Source organism: Ochotona princeps, chromosome 6 (genome assembly GCF_030435755.1).
Source record: "Ochotona princeps isolate mOchPri1 chromosome 6, mOchPri1.hap1, whole genome shotgun sequence".
NCBI lineage: Eukaryota > Metazoa > Chordata > Mammalia > Lagomorpha > Ochotonidae > Ochotona > Ochotona princeps.
This window is the reverse complement of record NC_080837.1, coordinates 73,608,326-73,625,076: the sequence shown is the minus strand read 5'-3', so window position 1 is coordinate 73,625,076 and position 16,751 is coordinate 73,608,326. Positions and strand designations below refer to the sequence as shown.

The following is a 16,751-nucleotide window of genomic DNA, read 5'->3' as shown; positions in this document are numbered from 1 at the left end:
ATTTCATCACTAGTTTCTTAAATTCCTTATCTGGTATTTCCTCTATGTCTTCATCTTGCATCTCAGATATTGAGATTAGTTTTTGGTTGTATTGGGAGGGAGTGCTTGATCTTTCTTCTGGGTCAGTGCTTTTTCTGATACTTCTCCTCATTGTGTTTTTGCTTCTTTTTGTTTTGGGATTTTAGCGTCTGACTTGTTTGTCCACAGCCATTGCCCTCAGTGCTGTAATCTGTATGAGGTTTGATCTAGCTGCTGCTGTATGGGGTGCTGGCATAAGCATTATATTTCTTACTCTATTGGGTACAGCAGGTGATGGTGGGGTTGTTGTTGGGTTGCTTCGTTTGCGCCTGGGTTTATATTTCTGCCACCTGACTCTGTTGCAGCTAGTTGGTTAGGAGTTGTCCTACGTGTGCCAATAGGGGTGGAGTGTAGATGATAGAATTTGTAACCTTGGGCTTCTTGTCTTTGCTCTGGGTAGTTGTATAGCTTGCGGTTCTACACCCAGCCTAACCCTCACAAATGTTTTGCCTTGTGGGAAGCACACTGCGGTGGCCCTGCTTGCCTGTGCTTCTTCTTGGTTCAGCAGATCTGTTGGGTGGCACCACCACCTCTGAGACTCCAGCTGAGTAGAGCAGGGGGTGCTGCCTGAGTCACCAGCTGCTTGCTGCTCAGAGTTTGTAATCTACAGCCCTGAGCTGGGTCAGGAGGCTTTGTGGGCCAGCCCTAGTGCCAGGCCCCTTCCCCTGCAGCTCCCTCTCAAAGGCGTTGCCCCACTTAGATTCACTCTGCCGAGCCACGCCTCAGCTCTGGGTCACAAGCCTGGCACAACAGGGACTTCCGCCTCAGTGCTGAGCCAATACACTCCTTCAAGGCTTGAGGTTAGCACCGCAAGGGCCTCTGCTGCTCGAAGCTTGAAATCCCCAACCCCGGGCTGGGTTGGAAATTTCTGCGGGCCTCAGTGCCAAGCTCTGCTCTCCGGAATTCCCACTCAGAAGTGCTGCTCCGCTGAGAGGTGCAACACTGCCTCCCGCCACTGGGGAGGCAGGCTTTCTTGAGCGGGCTCCCACTGGGAGAACCTGTCTGGCCGATTCCGCTGAGCCGGCTCTGGTTTGGCCTCTCCAGCTGAACCCAGCAGGGGATTCTGCCTGAGGCAGTGGCTGTTTTCTGCTTTGAATTCACAGCCCTGGCCCCTATACCAAGCTACTTTCTCAGTTGCACTTTCTCAATGGTGGAAGCGGAGCCCTAAGAAGCACAGAGCTGTGAGGGGCATGTAGCCCTGCCCCTACTAGTTTGCTCTTCTGCCCAGGTCGTGAGGTTCTGCCGAGTGTTGCCCAGCCTCTGGAGCTCAGGCTGAGCCCAGCAATAGGATCCACTGGATTCTCTAGCAGCCAGTCCACTGTTCGGAGCTGATAGGGGGATTTCTGAGCCCCAGTCCCACAGCGCCGCTCTAGTTCCCTCTGCACTCTCTCAAAGCTGCTGAGCAGTTGGGAGGCACGCTTCTGGGAAATCTCCCCTGCTTGTCCTCCACTTCTGCAGGGGATGATGCCCCCTATGATCAGTCCAGTAGCCTCCTCTCGGGGCTCCTGCCCTCCAGTGGACTGGTGCCCCTGTTGGTGTGGGCGCCTATCCTTCCAGCCGCCTCTGTTTTCCCTGGGATGGTTGAGACTCTGCCGCCTTCCCCCTGCCTGGGATCATGACTCACCAAGTTTCTCGCAGCGTGCTGTATTTTCTTTCCCACTTTTTGCGGCTGTTCCTTCATGCTGTGTAGATCTTCTTGCTTTAGTGAACTCCAGTGACCTTCCCGCTCTTCTCCCTACAATTTTGTGTTTCCTGGCCTGTTTCTCTGCTGGATCGGTTCCCCTCTTTCCCTACTCCACCCTACACCAGCTCTCTGCGGTCGGCCATCTTTCGATTTCATTCTTTTTTATGGCTGAGTAGTATGCTACAGTGTACATATGAAATTTCCTTCATTCAGTTCTTATTTGCTTTTGATTTGGTGCAAACCTATTTGTGTGTCTGCTTTTGTTGCCTCTCCTTTTGTAATCATATACATAAAAAAACACCATTGTATAAACCAATCTTATAAAGCTTTGCAAGTTTGGGTCTCACATTGAAGTTTATACTTCAAGTTGAGTTTTATATTTCAGTTGTGTGAGATCAGGATCTGATTTTCTTTTTCTACGTGTGAATATCCGGCTTTCCTAACACCATTTAATGAAGATGTGGTTTTCTTTCCCCATTTTGTGTTCTTGCAAAGTTTATCAAAAACTAATTCACTGCAAATGAATAGATTTATTTTCGGGCTGTCTGTTTTGTTCCACTTGTTCGTGTGTCTCTTTTTATGCCTGTATTATGCCAGTTTGATTACAGTCACCTTGAAATCAGGTGGAATAATATCTTCAGTTTATCTTTTCTCTCCAAATTGTTTTGGTTAATTGAGGTCCCACATTATTTTTAGAATTTTCCTATTTATTTTAAAGATATCTTTGGAGTTTGATAGGCATTTCTTTGAATCTGTAAAATTCTTTCAGTTACACAGACAATTTGGTAATATTCATTTTTTTTGGAAAGATTTATTTATTGGAAAGTCAGATATATATATATATATATATATACACACACACATACATACACAGAGGAGAAGAGACAGTGAGGAAGATCTTCCATCTGTTGATTCAATCTCCAAGTGTCCACAATGGCTGGAGTTGTGCCAATCTAAAGCCAAGAGCCAGGAGCTTCTTCTGGGTCTCCCACACAGGTGCAGGGTCCCGAGGCTTTGAGCCATCCTCAACTGCTTTCCCAGGCCACAAGCAGGGAGCTGGATTAGGAAGTGGGGATTAGAACCCGTGCCCATAGAGGATCCTGGCGTATGCAACGCAAGGACTTTAGCCCCTAGGCTACCACGCTGGGCCTGGCAATATTCATTCTTCCAGTCCATTAGTGTGAGATAAGTTTTATTTGTGTGTGTCTTCTCCAGTTCCTGGCATTAGTGTTTTGTCTTCCTATTCCTTGATTAAATTTATTCGTATGAATTATTGTTGTTGGGTAGCTACTGTGAATAGGATTATTTTTTTGTTTTCTCTCTCAGATAGTTTGGTGTTAGTGAATGGAAATGATACTGAATTTTATATGCTGATTTTATATTCTATAACTTTGGTCATTTGGAGAAATATCTAGATGAGTAATAAGTTTCCCCAAAAGTATATTATCATTTTTAGTTTTTTCATTCATGTTTTAAAAAATACTGAAACTTTGTCTTTTTATGTCTTTTTTTCTTTTAAGACACAGAGCTATATTGCATGCATTGTTTCACATCCCCAAAGAACTGCAACAGATATCCTGGGATGAGCCAGGCTGAAGCCAAGAGCCTATGGCTTCGTTGGGGTCTCTCATGTGGGTGGCAGTGGCCCAGGTATTCTGACCATATTCCACTGCTTTTGCACGGCTGCTGGTGGGGAGCTAGACTGGAAGTGGGATCGCTGGGGCACAGTGGATACAGGCATTGCAGGCAGGGGTTTACCTCACTGCACCCCAGGCTGTCCCTGACAGACTCTAACGCTTGATTCCGTTGTATTTACTCCTGCTCTTGGTATGCACTACTTCCAAATGGTTGTAATTACAGTTGATGTGGCCATTTCCAGTGGGCTTTTATAAATGTTTCCCAATTATTGCTTTGTTTTTTCATTTCAGTTATGTTGTCCTGGAATGATACATTTAGGAAGCTATCCATATTTCAGAAATACTTGTTCTTGATTGTGGTCTCATTCTTTGTGCTTCATGCCTGATTGCAAATGGTTCTCCTTGAGGCCAGTTCTGAGGCGCTCTGGTTCGCTCCTTGCCCTTCCTCCCTCAGTCTCATCTCTGTTCTCAGAGGTTGGTTCATGTGCAGCCTCCCACCAAGCTTCAAAACCGAGCGTGATGAGGAATAAAGCCAGAAAAGAACACACCAGAGAAAAAAATGCATGTGGTGCTTTGAAGCTGATGTCCTCTCTCCTCCCAGATTGCCCCACAAAGCACTCGATAGTCATAGGAAAAAAACAACTTAGCAAAGAAACATACACTGCTTGTCTAATAATGATATGAGGGGAACTTTTGCTGTCTGTTGCATTTTTATGAAGTGGAAATAGAAACAAGACTGCCACCATCATTATATTAATGCTGTTGGCACTTTTAGAGTATTCCATGAGATCAGCTTCTAATGTATCAAATTAGTTTAATACTGTGAAGTATAAACATAATGTGGTTATTCATATTTTACTCTCTGTTTTTTTTTTCCTAGTGAGAAGCTGGATGGAAAAACTAAAAGACAAGGTAAGGAACTTATTTGCTTTCTTTGGATTTATTTTTAAAGTCTTACAACTTTGTCAAATAAAAGACTTCTAGAATAGTACAGCTTTAAGTTTCTTTTCATAAAATAGGGGTTATTTGAGATAGTGCATGTATGTACCAGAGAGAGGGAAGAAAGTAGGGAAGAGGGGAAGGTAGGGGATGTGTGTGTGTGTGTGTGTGTGTGTGTGTGTGTGGAGAGAGAGAGAGAGAGTGAGAGAGAGAGAGAGAGAGAGAGAGAGAGAGATCAGATCATTCCTACCTGCTGATTGACTCCTTAAATACCTGCAATACCTGGAGCTGGGCCAGGCTGTTGCTGCGAGCTGACACTTAGTCCAGGTCTGCCATGTGAGTGCAAGGGACCCTATTCCTCAAGCCATCACGCAGAATCTACATTAACCTAGAGTCGTCTACATTAATAGGAAGCTGAGCGAGGAGCCAGGACCAGTTCTAATACCCAGTTACTTTAATGTGAGATGTGGGCATTTTAACCGCTAAGGTAGAGGCCGAGCTCTAGCTTGCTGATCTTTTTCCAATAGTCTATCCAAAGATGCAGGCCGCTTCCATGTGCCCATCAGGAAGGTCTTTTACAGCCCTTCTGTAGTACACAGGAGGCTGCTTATTCTTTGAAGTACCATGCTGTCATATAAAGGTGTAAGTCTGTTCAACTTAATTATGTTCTTGACATATGCAGGTGGTTTTTCTTCTAGGGCATTTCAAGAATGTAGCCATCCTAGCTAACATTTCTTGTCCCCATGTGAGACTTTCTGGGTGTATAGTTTTCACAGTGCTGCTTCTTATTAACTGTTCATGAGCTGACCTGTATGAAATAGCCAGTGAGAGAAAAATATTTTTCCTTTCCTATTAATTGTGCATATATGGTGATTGACAGTATTAGTTTTCAGGTTTATATTTTCATTTTCTTTTGGTTTCCAACTCATCCAAGTTTTCACTTTTGGTTACTTTGTGATTTTATACTGAAATAAAAATAGTGGTGAAGTTCTGAATTCCTTGGTGTAACCTGTGTCATATCTCATTATTATAACCCAGTTCAGATTTTACTAGGGTTTAAGTTAAGTGGAAAGCTTACCAGTGGCAAATATTAAATTACCTGCAATTCACCAATGCTTAGTATACTGTGTCGGTGGCGTCCCATCAACCTTTTTGATTTGGAGTCAATTTTTGCCAATTAGTATTCATATATACTTTTCTATAGTTAAATATTAATAAAACATTCCATTGTAATAATGATATAATAATGATGATCTAATGCTATAATTCTCCTCACTAATATTTTTCTGCTTCTCAGAAAAAGTTTAATATCATGGAATTTTTAGTGGTCCAGTGTGCAGAGGAGCTGTGATTGGATGGACTTGAAACACCTGGGGGAAGAATAGTCCAAAGAATTGAAACCCAATATAGTTATGTCAGTATGCTTACTATTTTTCAGAAGAAAATGTGTTGCAGTGAAAATATGACAGGATCTGTTGTATTAATCTCAGAACCCATATGCCATTGTTTTCACAGAAAATATCCTGAACAACTTTAAGAGACAAATATAGCCGAAGAAATTTTGTGATGCAATTTGTTTGGAAGTTAGCTATTGTAGAACATCTTACCTGTGTGTGTACACCCACCACTTCCTTTAAAAATCTGTTCAGTTCAAGGATGGATTGCTGTGAATCTTGGAAAGTCTGATGCTACCACTTCTTTTTCTTTTGGAGGAATAATTTATGTGTGACTCTTTTTTTTCCTGGATTTTGAGGTTTTTCTAGCCTTCTCATCACTCTTTTATTTTTTCCCAACATTTCTTCTTCTTGTTTTAATCTTTATTTTTGATGGTGTTTACATTGTTGATCATGGAGGGAAGGATTGGGGGGTAGGGAAAAGTGGGTGTAATCACTATTTCCAAAGTTTTTCTTTCTTCTATCTGTGTCTGGGAGAAGGTGGGGAAATAAGAGAAGCCATACCCAGCCTCCCAACTGCCCCACTACCCAAGGATGGGGACGGCCTCTTGTTAGAATCCAGGGTCCCGATGTGGCACATGCTCCAAGAATTCTACCCAGGTGGTTTTGATAGTTCTGAAATGCTGTCGATTTTGCCAATCTAAGGATGAGGAATCGCTTCCAATGTCCATTGGCTAAAACAGTCAACCTTAGAGTCTCCATTCACCCAGATTGGGTGATGCTGTCATCATTTTTCTGGGGTAGTTGTCCAATTTATTTTGTTCTCCTTCCCCTGGTGCCAGACGTCCTCTGCAGGCTCCAATGGGCTACCATATCCTTCAGGTGCATCTGGGCCTGCCATCCACTACTCTGTCTTTTGCACTAAGGAGGACGAGTTTTTGCAGGTGGGCTCATGGATCTAGCATGCAGGGACACCCACGAACCTGGGCCCTGTTGGACCCTGCTCCTGGGGCTCACCGACTATGCAGACAGGCCCAAGAATCCAGGCCAGGTGACTCAGGCCCTGCAGGACCCTTCACTCCACCATTGGCTATCCAATCGGAGGTCACTCCCTCTGTCACCAGGAGCATTGAATCAAAAGGACCCTGGTCAGGCCCGATTCGAGGTTGCCCCCAGTGCCTTGCTGAGTGCATGGTGTCAAGAAGACCCCATGTGTGCCCAACCCAAGGTTGCCCCCATCGCTAGTATTTCTTAAATAATTTTTTAAATGGAAGAAAAATGTCAAGACTCCTGCAAGGATTTATTTGATATCTGTATCTTATTTATTTAATGTTTTAATTAATATTTATGTCTTCACCTTTAGATTCTTTCTAGGAGGGACTCATTCGTATGTTTTAATTATCTACCCTTCCTCTATATTGAAAAATATTACAAGTCCTTTCATATGTGCACCCACACATGTGATTGTATCTTCTATACATGTAGCTGTCCATCACCTATGATCTGTATGTCTTGCAGTCATTTTATTTGGAATCCACTGAGAGCAAGACTGTTGTCTCTTTGGTGAACATTTCGGAATTGCTAACAAAATCACAAATTTAAGCTGGGCCAAGCCACAACACGCTCTCAGTTTAACTTCATTTGACTTTTCCACTGTTCATTCTCTTTTAGTCAGTCTCTAAAAGAGCGGTCTTTTTAAAAGCCTAAGTTAACTCTTTTTGTTTTTGTTGTCTTCTTATTCTAGCTTGGATTTATATCAATGATAAGTCACAAAGAACCTGTGATATCATTGGCTAAAATAGAAATTTGTCATGTGTGAATCTAAAAATAGTTGTCGAGGATCAGTGGGAAGTGACAAAGTGACAGGCACAAACTCACGCTCCATCCTTGTGTCCTTCATTCCCAAGGTCGTCTCTTGCTTTATGTTGGCACTTCCAACTTAGCTGTGTGTATATTCTAGCCAGAAAGGAAGAAAAGGGGAAGATCAAAGGAGTCCTGCCCTTCTCAAAAGGGGAGGGTAAAGTCTCTCTCTCTCTCTGCCATTCTTTAAGGGGGCCAAAATAAAGGCTCTACTCCCCCCATTAAAAATTTACTTATTTCATTGAGAGGTACGTGTGCATTTAGCATCCGCTTGTTTACCTGCAATGGTAGGCTGAACTGGGGTCAAAGTCAGAATTGGGGAGCATAACCTGGGTCTCTGATGTCAGTGATAGGAATCCAGTTCTTGGAGCCACCCCCACTGACTCTTAGGGTCCATTTTACTGAGAAATTGGGCTCAGGAGCTGGAGCTTGGAGGCAAACCCAGGTACTTGTACAATGTGGCATCTTAAGTACTCGGCTAAGTACCTGATGCCTTTTAAAGAGTATGTCCTAGAATTTACAGGTGACACTAATTTGTCATCTTTGTGTTGAAATTTATCACATGATTATACCCAGCTGCATGAAAGGTGAGGAATAATCTGTATTCTGTGCTGAATCCAAAACTGGAAGTCCTGTTGCTACAGAAGCAGGGAGGAATGGGTGTTGTGGTGCATTATATGCAGTCAATATAAAATTAATCTTCCTTTTGGTTAAAGATCTAGGTTGGGGATGCTCCTGTGTTTGTGAGGTGAATCTTAACTTGACTAACCTACTGATAACCTTTGAGCAGCTAAACGACTGCTCAAAACTGAAGACACTTAACTATTTAGGTGTCTAATAAAGACCAGTCTTATTGTAAAAAGCCATATTGTTTTCCTTTGATTTTGGTAGGTGATATTTCTTTTCTTTAAGCTCATTTGTAAGGCATATCTGGAAGCGGCATATTCTTTGAGTTTTTTTTTTTACTACGGAAGAATTTTGTTTCATTTTCAAAGAGAAAGGAAAGCTTTGCTGGGTACGTTATTTTGGGCCAACAATTTTTCATCTTAGAATCTGGAATGTGTCACTCCATTCTCTTCTGGCCTGTAGAGTTTCCTCTGACAGTTCAGCAGTGAGTCTGCTTGGGGCTCCTCTGTATGTTATTTGATTTTTTTCATGTGCACATTTAAGGATCTTTTCCCTGTGTTCAACTGAACAGAGGTTGATTTTCATATGTTGTGGTGAAGTTCGCTTTTGGTCATCTTATTGGAAGTTCTGTGTCCTCCTGTGTTTTGTTTCCCAATTCTTTCTCCAAATTAGGGGAGGTTTTCATTTATTGTTTCATTAAATACATTTGTAAACCCAGCTTCCCTTTCTGTGCCTTCTGGGACTCCCATAACTCTTATATCTGGCCTTTTAATAGTGCCCTGTAATTCCTGAATACTCTTCTTAGCTTGATTCAGTTTCTCCTCCGTTTTTGATTTTTCCCCCATTGTTTCCCCAATTCCAAGATCCTTTCTTCTGCCTCACTCATTCTATCATTAAGGCTTTCCATTGAATTTTCAATTTGCTCTATTGTGTCCTTCATTTCTAATAATGCAGCTTGATTTTGTTTCAGTGTTACTATTTCCTGTGTGACTTATTCCTTAAATTCTTTGAACTCCTGTATGTGCTTCTCATTGTTACTAAGAAGTCTTATAACAAATTTTAAACATTTTTTATCCCCCACTTTCTTGATGTCTTCCTCAGTTAACTCTTAAAGTTTGTCAACTCTGATTTTGACCAAGACTTTTGCTCCTTTGTGAGAGAGTCTTTAATATTCATTGTGCCTCTATCTCTTCTTTTGCTCTTGGTCATTGCTATTCTGGTTAGCAGATTCCTCTCCGTTGGGTCACTTTTTTTTTTAAAGATTTATTTATGTTATTGGAAAGTCAGATATACAGAGAGGAGGAGAGACAGAGAGGAAGATCTTCCGTCCGATGATTCACTCCCCAAGTGAGCTGCAACGGCTGGAGCTGCGCTGATCCGAAGCCAGGAACCTGGAACCTCTTCCAGGTCTCCCACGCGGGTGCAGGGTCCCAAATCCTTGGGCCGTCCTCTACTGCTTTCCCAGGCCACAAGCAGGGAGCTGGATGGGAAGTGGAGCTGCTGGGACTAGAACCGGTGCCCATATGGGATCCTGGCATGTTCAAGGCGAGGACTTTAGCCGCTAGGCCACGCTGCCGGCCCCTTTGGGTCACTTTTTAAGCTGTGTTTCCCACTGGACTACAGGTGGACTTTACTGATTGAATTTGGTGTCCAGTTCTTGATTTGCAATCACTTGTGCTGCTCCCTCCAGCGAGCTTCAGTCCCAGGTTCTTGTGCTAGGTCTCTGTAACCCCAGCTCCTGGCTCTCCACTTTTCACCCCCTCATGGTCCTTCACTGTGGCCCCACCATTGCTTGCACATCTTTTTTCCCACTGCTGGTTCAAGATTCCTGGGATTATGAAGATACCAGCTACCCTAAGTCACTGGGTTTTCAGCAGTGTTGATCTTGCCAGAACCTCCTGACCATTAGATCTGAGGACCATGTAGACCTGTTTTGAGTGGAACCTGTAGGGTGCCAAGTTGGTACTGTTACTGTGAGACCAGTGCAATGCATTGAGCCAGAAGTGAATTCTCTCCCAGGTTAGCGCATGTGGAGCTCACTGTTGTACCTCCTAAGTACACAAAATGGTGCCCAATGTGGCACTGGTAGAGGTCTGCGCCTGCTGGATGTTAGGTCTGGGGACCACCTGGAGCCTTCTGTTTGGAACCTGTGGGATGCCAAGTCTGTACCATTTTCCCTGTGGGAACAGTCAGTGCGCTGAAATGGGTATGTGCTCGCTCCTGGCTTAGTGCATGTGCAGCTTGCTGTTGTCCCTCCAGCCCCCCAGCCTTTTCCTCAGTCCACAAAATGGTGCCTGATGTGCTGTGGTGAAGTCTGAGCCATGAAGTCCACCCTGTACCTGCACCTTCCTGCTTGGGCTCTGCCACTCTGTTTCTGTTCATTGATGAATCAAGCAAATCAACAGGATGGGCAGTTTGATGCCTAGGTTCACCTCCTGACCTCCCAGTGAACTCCGCTTCCCACCTGGCCACTGTGGAGCTCTGATTTTTGACCAACCCGGAATGTCTGGTCAGTGCAACCCCGCTCTGCTGTCTTCGCTGCTTCCCACTGTCCATGGGTCGCCAGTTATCCCTCTGCCATCGGCCTGTCCTCTCCTATTTTCTTGATTCACTCCCTTTCTGCTTCACTCTGGCTAATGATTGTCTGTTTAACTGTGTCCTAACCCTATTCCTCCATTTTGTTTCTCTCTTTTGTTTTGTTTTTTCTCTAGCTTTAGGAGAACATCCAGAAGACAAATGAACCAGACCATTGTCCAGGGCAGCAGTGTTCAATATGTGGCCTGAACACAGGGTTAGAAATGCAGATGGAATCCAGTGATCTGTGTTTAACATCTTAAAAAAATTTTTTTTGAAAACTGTGTGTTGACAGTATTATACATTGTACTTTGTACTTTTTAATTCTAAGGGATTTATTAATACATTAGATTGTCAGGGTCACAGCAAACACATGGTAATTACTACAGCGCTTTCTCCAGTTGGAGAACCATCATTGTACATGGAAAGCATAAATGCACTGTCTCAATTCAACAGGCTATAGTTAGTACATTGTAACACAACAGAATAAATCATGATTACCATGTATTATCCTGCCAAAAAAAGATACCTCTCATAAACTTGAGACAAAAACTCCGAAACAAGTATATGTAGTAATATTTCAATTTAAAATGTATTTAAAGAATTTGACCTTCGTTTGGAAATAACTGCCATCTTTACCCATTCTGTCCACGAGTAATACTGGGGCCCATTGGCCTTTATCGTTTGTTAACATGGTTTCCCTTTTCTTCTGATCCATTTGAGGATAAATTACATGTTCTTGGTCTGGTTATCCCCAAATACTTCAGTGCACACTTTCAAAGAACAGTTGTGTTTGGTTAACGAATCTTAACATATTTAGTAGCTTGAACACATTTAACATTAGTGTAGCTTTTTTAGGTAGGGTAGCATCTATGTTTCAGATTGTTTCAGTAGTTCTAAACCACGAAAATTATTTTTTCTTCTGTAGTACGGGATCCGTCTAGCATTATGTAACACATTTAATTGTCATGTTTCTCTAGTCTCCTTTTGTCTGGAACATTTTTATAGCTACATTTTGCCTTCCAGACACTGACATTTTAAAAGAATGCAGTCTTTTTTTTTTTAAAGAATATTCTCCACTTTCTATTTGTTGGACATTTCTTTATGATTAGATCCAGGTGGTGCATTTTGGGTTGGGATAAGACATTGCTAGAAATGTTTCCTGCTCAGAGTGTCACTTTTGGAGGCATGTGCACATTCCACAATTTTGACTAGAAAAATGGTGCTAGGCAGAATTTGCAAGTTAAAAATTCTGTGCAGGCCTACTTATTTATTGATTTTACTTCTGGAGAAACCAAGGAGCTCTGTAAATGAAGGGCTTGTTTCCCCTTTGTCAGTTCTGAGAATGGAATGGTTAAATTACAGTCGAAGATGGTGGGACTGCTTTGTTCCCATCTTGTAATCTGTGATTTCAATGCAAGACAAATGTTACCCCTGTCCCCAAATGAGGGAACAAACAAACAAACAAAAAAGAGATAACTGAATTTCTTTTTGCTGGTAAAATCTACGTGATTTGGAACTCCAGAAATAAGAAGTGTTAATGTGGCAATAAAGGAATGTGGAATAATTTTGAATTTCCTTACGATTCATGTGGGAACAAACTACTTTGTGAAGGCAGGGCCACCCCCGGGGTGAGCAAGCTCATCTCCAACAGGCTCAGATGTGCCTGAAGATCCAAGTCTGACAAGCCCACCTGACTTCAAGTTGATCCTGTTTTCACATGTGCATATTTCAAAGCACTGAGAACAGTGATTTTTTTTTTCTTGTTCACACTGCCAGCAAAAGCACTGAAACCTTACGGTTGTCCAGTGTTTTCCCACATGGAAAATTACAGTGTTTTTGTAAGCCTTAAGCTGATCTGGAAGACATTTAGAAAAAGTTTGGGCTTTTGCAAAGCATACTAATTTGTTGATAAATGACTGGGTTTTGTTTCTTGGGGGAAAAGCACTTAGGATGCTGATTTTCTCACATTCCGTCCTTTGCCTTAACCTAATGTTTGGGAGGCAGAGCCAGGGATGGACCTGCTGCAACTCTGGCAGGGCCTCCCTCTCCTGAGAACTGCTTCTCTGCGTGTCAGGAAGGCATCTCAGCCCACACACTTTAGCACTTTCTAGAAGAAAAACCTTGAGCTCTGTTGGAAGCATTTGAACAGACTCATGGTCCCTCCCACCCTGGTGCCTGTCTATGAATTGTGGCTTTTAGTTGCTTATGAATTTTTCTGGGTGCACTTCTAGGAAGGCAAGCCTATGTTTGTGTTCTGCTCTGAAAGTGCTCTAGGCTAGCACATACCCTCCAGTCCATAGGTGTTTTACTGGCTAGGGTGTGGGGAGGACACTTGGTAGTGTGGCCTTGTCATAAGCCTTCAGTGGGCCTGAGTAATTTGCTTGCCCCCTGGGTTATGTAGGGGTCAGGCTGCTGTCCGGATCAAGGTATCCAGAGGACAACTTGAGGACAGGGGGAGCCACACGTGAGTTTGAGATCTCTGCTCTTTGGGAGGCACCTCCGTTGTTGATGGGGATCTTTGTGCCCTTATCTGCCACTTCCTTTCTTTTGGGTGGGAGGCACTCAGAATCCTTTTCCAAAGCCAAACTTCAGTCTTGTCCACTGGATAGATTCTGCTGTGCTCAGAAGTTATCCGGTCTGATGTTTTTGTGCCTGCTGTCTCCAGCACCGGTCTTCTCCCCTTTGCCCCAGCTTCTAATACTCTTCTGGCTCTCTCCTTTGCGTCACTTTGCTTTCCTACAAGTCTCCGGCCTCTTTTTCATTTTCTTAATGTTAATCAACACGTAGAGGGGAAGGGGGTGGGGACAGAAAAAGAAAGAGAGAGAGAGAGAGCCACTATGGTCAGGGCCCTCCTTTTATTCTCTAAATTATGCAAGTGTGAAGGACACTCAGGCTGTTTTCACTGTATAGCATGTTAATAGTCCTAGCATGCTCAGAAGCTTACTTCACTCATTTTTAATACAATTTATATTACTGTCACCCAAAATGGATATTGACGGATGTGCGTGAGCAGATGACTGCAGGTGCATTAGGTCTGCTTGATCTGTTTCAACATTTACTTGTGAGTACTTGAGATACCCAATATACAGTGCTACCTACCTCTCACTCCATTACCTTCTCCCTAGAAAGTGACCTAATTCTGGGTGTGATTTTTATTTGCTAGCAAGGCCCATGGAGGAATTAGAACTGACTATGTACCTGCTGCCATCCAGGAGAAATGGGGAGCCGTGGGCCATGGTCTGACGGTGTTGCCTTTTCCACGCAGGCTGGCTACATGTCTGGGATGCTGGTGCCCGTAGGCGTGGGGATAGCTGGAGCCTTGTTCATCTTGGGAGCACTCTACAGCATTAAGGTTATGAATCGCCGAAGGAGAAATGGCTTCAAAAGGCATAAAAGAAAGGTACGGAACCAGGGCTAGAAAAGCTAATCAGTTTCAGAACACTCTGGACTCATCTAATTTGCTTAATAAAGCTCGTGGGGGTTAATGGTGCGTGCACAGTGTTGGGGTGCCTGGCGGTGTGGAGCCGCTGCAGCAGCTGCTGCCTGGCCCTGCTTTGTTAGTGTCTTTTGCAGTGGAACAGTTTCTCAGCTTTGTTCTGTAGCAGCAAGAGTTTAACGCTTTGTTACTTGTTTTTTCTCTTAGCAGAGAGAGTTCAACAGCATGCAAGACCGAGTGATGCTCTTAGCCGACAGCTCTGAAGATGAATTTTAACTTAGACTGGGGTTTAATTGTGATCTTCAATGATGTGATTATTTTGTTTGTATTTTGAGGCAAAAAGGAAAAAGGGAAAAGGGAAAAACACCATCCTCCCACACCGCAGCTGTCAGGCCGTGAGTCCCGTGTCTGCTGGGTCGTGGATTTGTCTTTGATCAGGAACGTCATGCTGGATTCTAACTACCACACACAGGGTTTGGTTTATACTGTAGTGAGCTTTGCACAACCATGGGCTGCAGTTCATAAATATGCAGCATACATATTGTCCAGTAGGAGTAGCTACATTAGGTAGAGTAAATATTTTGTATTTTTCCACAGTGTTGTTTGCCTTGGTTTGGATTGCTACCTTCATTAAGTTTAATGATTGTTGCCACCAGGGCATGCTTGACTTTGAAATAGAAATCTTAACAATGTATAACCTCTCATGATCCAATCCAACCCCACTTGAAACCAGACTTGTAGGCCATGGTACACACTGCGTTTGCATCAACTAGCAGAAGCTTGGAATGAATCCCTCGTCATAAAAAAAAAAAAGGATCTCAATACACTGAGGGTATACTAGATTTGTATGCATTGCGCATTATGGTACTTTAGTCTTCTGGTTTATGATTTTTCATCTTCTGTTTTATTCCTATACTTGGCAAGAGGAAAAAAAATGCACCAGAAGCAATACATTAAATGGACTTTTCATTTTCCTATGTGATGGAGTTCAAAGTACCTGTCAACAGTCTTAACATGTTTATCTTATTTTTTGTGTGTGCCTGGCAAGGGAAAAAATAAGGAAGACATGAAGAAGAAAGTGAGGGCAGGCAAGTTCCTGGCACATTTGTCTTTGCTATTGATCTGAGTTTCCGTGACCACTGCTGTGAATTTCAGAGTGTTGCTTTCCATGTCTATAGCCTTGGCCATGAAAGGATCAGCTCACTGTTTGTCCTCGTCTGACTTTATTGGGGAGCTAGACATTCTGTAGTAGAAGCAGGCACGGTGGCCAGAGCCCTGGTCCTCAGCAAAGTTTGTGGAAAATCAGTTTGTCTCAAGGTATCCGTCCCAGTATCGGGATGGTGGACTCTACCACATTAGATCATGTCTCATTTCCTTTGAAATGTCATTCCCTGATGTATTTAAAATAAGGCATTTAAATACCCTTGCCGAATCTGGGAATTTTGAAACTACACTGGTTGAATTAGGGGGTACAGACTCAGCTCATTTCCAAGGAAGAATAATAGTTATTAATTATATTGTCACTGTGGATAACTTGCTCAATTTCCTTGGGCCTGTTCTACTCTGTTCAAGGCAAATTGCATCATTTTCCATGTGTTGCTTCTTCCATCTGACTAAATGGAACTAAAGCTGAGAAATCAAACAATCACTCCAAGTTCTACCTGGAGAGAATCAACATGATTTGTACTCAAAGTTTGCCTATGCACCCCATCTCCAGCGCTCTTTCCACAGACTTTAAGGGGAACAGTGACATGTCACAGTTCTTTATAGTCAAGATTCCAAGGTTGAGGCTGCTTGGTCAAGGAATATTCGATAGGAGTTTCTGCATTTGTTCAATGAATGATGCCTTAATAACTTCTCACTTGCTAATGCAAGTCCCTCCCTCCTCTATCTCAGCCATTTTTAAAGTGTCATCTCTAGGGAACTAATAGAGAAACATTCCTAGAATCCATCCTTGAATGGTGAATGGCTCACAAGAACTTTGAATCAGGTGATTTTTTTTTTTAACTTTTTGCCAAGAGCCAGCGCTAAGAAGATGTGTGAAATTGACAAAGAGAAATGAAAAGCTCTGAACAGTCCCGTAGAAGTGCGTGACGGGTAAATAGGCTTCAGGTCACACTATAAAAATAGAATCCAAGCATTCATCACTCGTTGTAATTTTAAGGGTGGCGGCATCCTAGTGTTGCATAAGTGATGTTTTCCATTTGTAAGAGTAGCCCCTTGCTGTAGGTGTTCCTCACCTTAGGGCTAGATGAGTATGATATTGACAAGCTGTTTTTAGAGATGCGTAATGGTCCATTTTAATTCATTCATGCATGGATGATACTGATGGCATCAACAGCTCAGGCTGCTCAGTCTGGAGTCAGCTAGAACATGACTAATAGCGGAGGTCTTCAAACTGCAGTACGATACAATAACTGATAAAAATGTGTGTTTTCATTTTCCAGAGGTCTGTAAGGATGACATGTATGCGAATTTAGGCAGAAACATAAATGTATGCGGCCTTTTTAGAGGCATTT

At 42.9% G+C, this 16,751-nt stretch overlaps 1 protein-coding gene across 1 annotated transcript in view; it reads left to right on the top strand.

The window, feature by feature from the left end:
* Positions 1 to 14,679, top strand: part of ARMH4 (armadillo like helical domain containing 4) — a 139,458-nt gene extending 124,779 nt beyond the window's left edge. The window contains exons 5-7 of the mRNA XM_058665372.1: positions 4,280 to 4,311; positions 14,062 to 14,196; positions 14,443 to 14,679. Of these exons, the coding sequence (XP_058521355.1) occupies positions 4,280 to 4,311; positions 14,062 to 14,196; positions 14,443 to 14,508 (233 nt within the window). The 3' untranslated portion in view covers positions 14,509 to 14,679. The remainder of the gene's footprint in view (positions 1 to 4,279; positions 4,312 to 14,061; positions 14,197 to 14,442) is intronic.
* Positions 14,680 to 16,751: the final 2,072 nt, after the last annotated feature.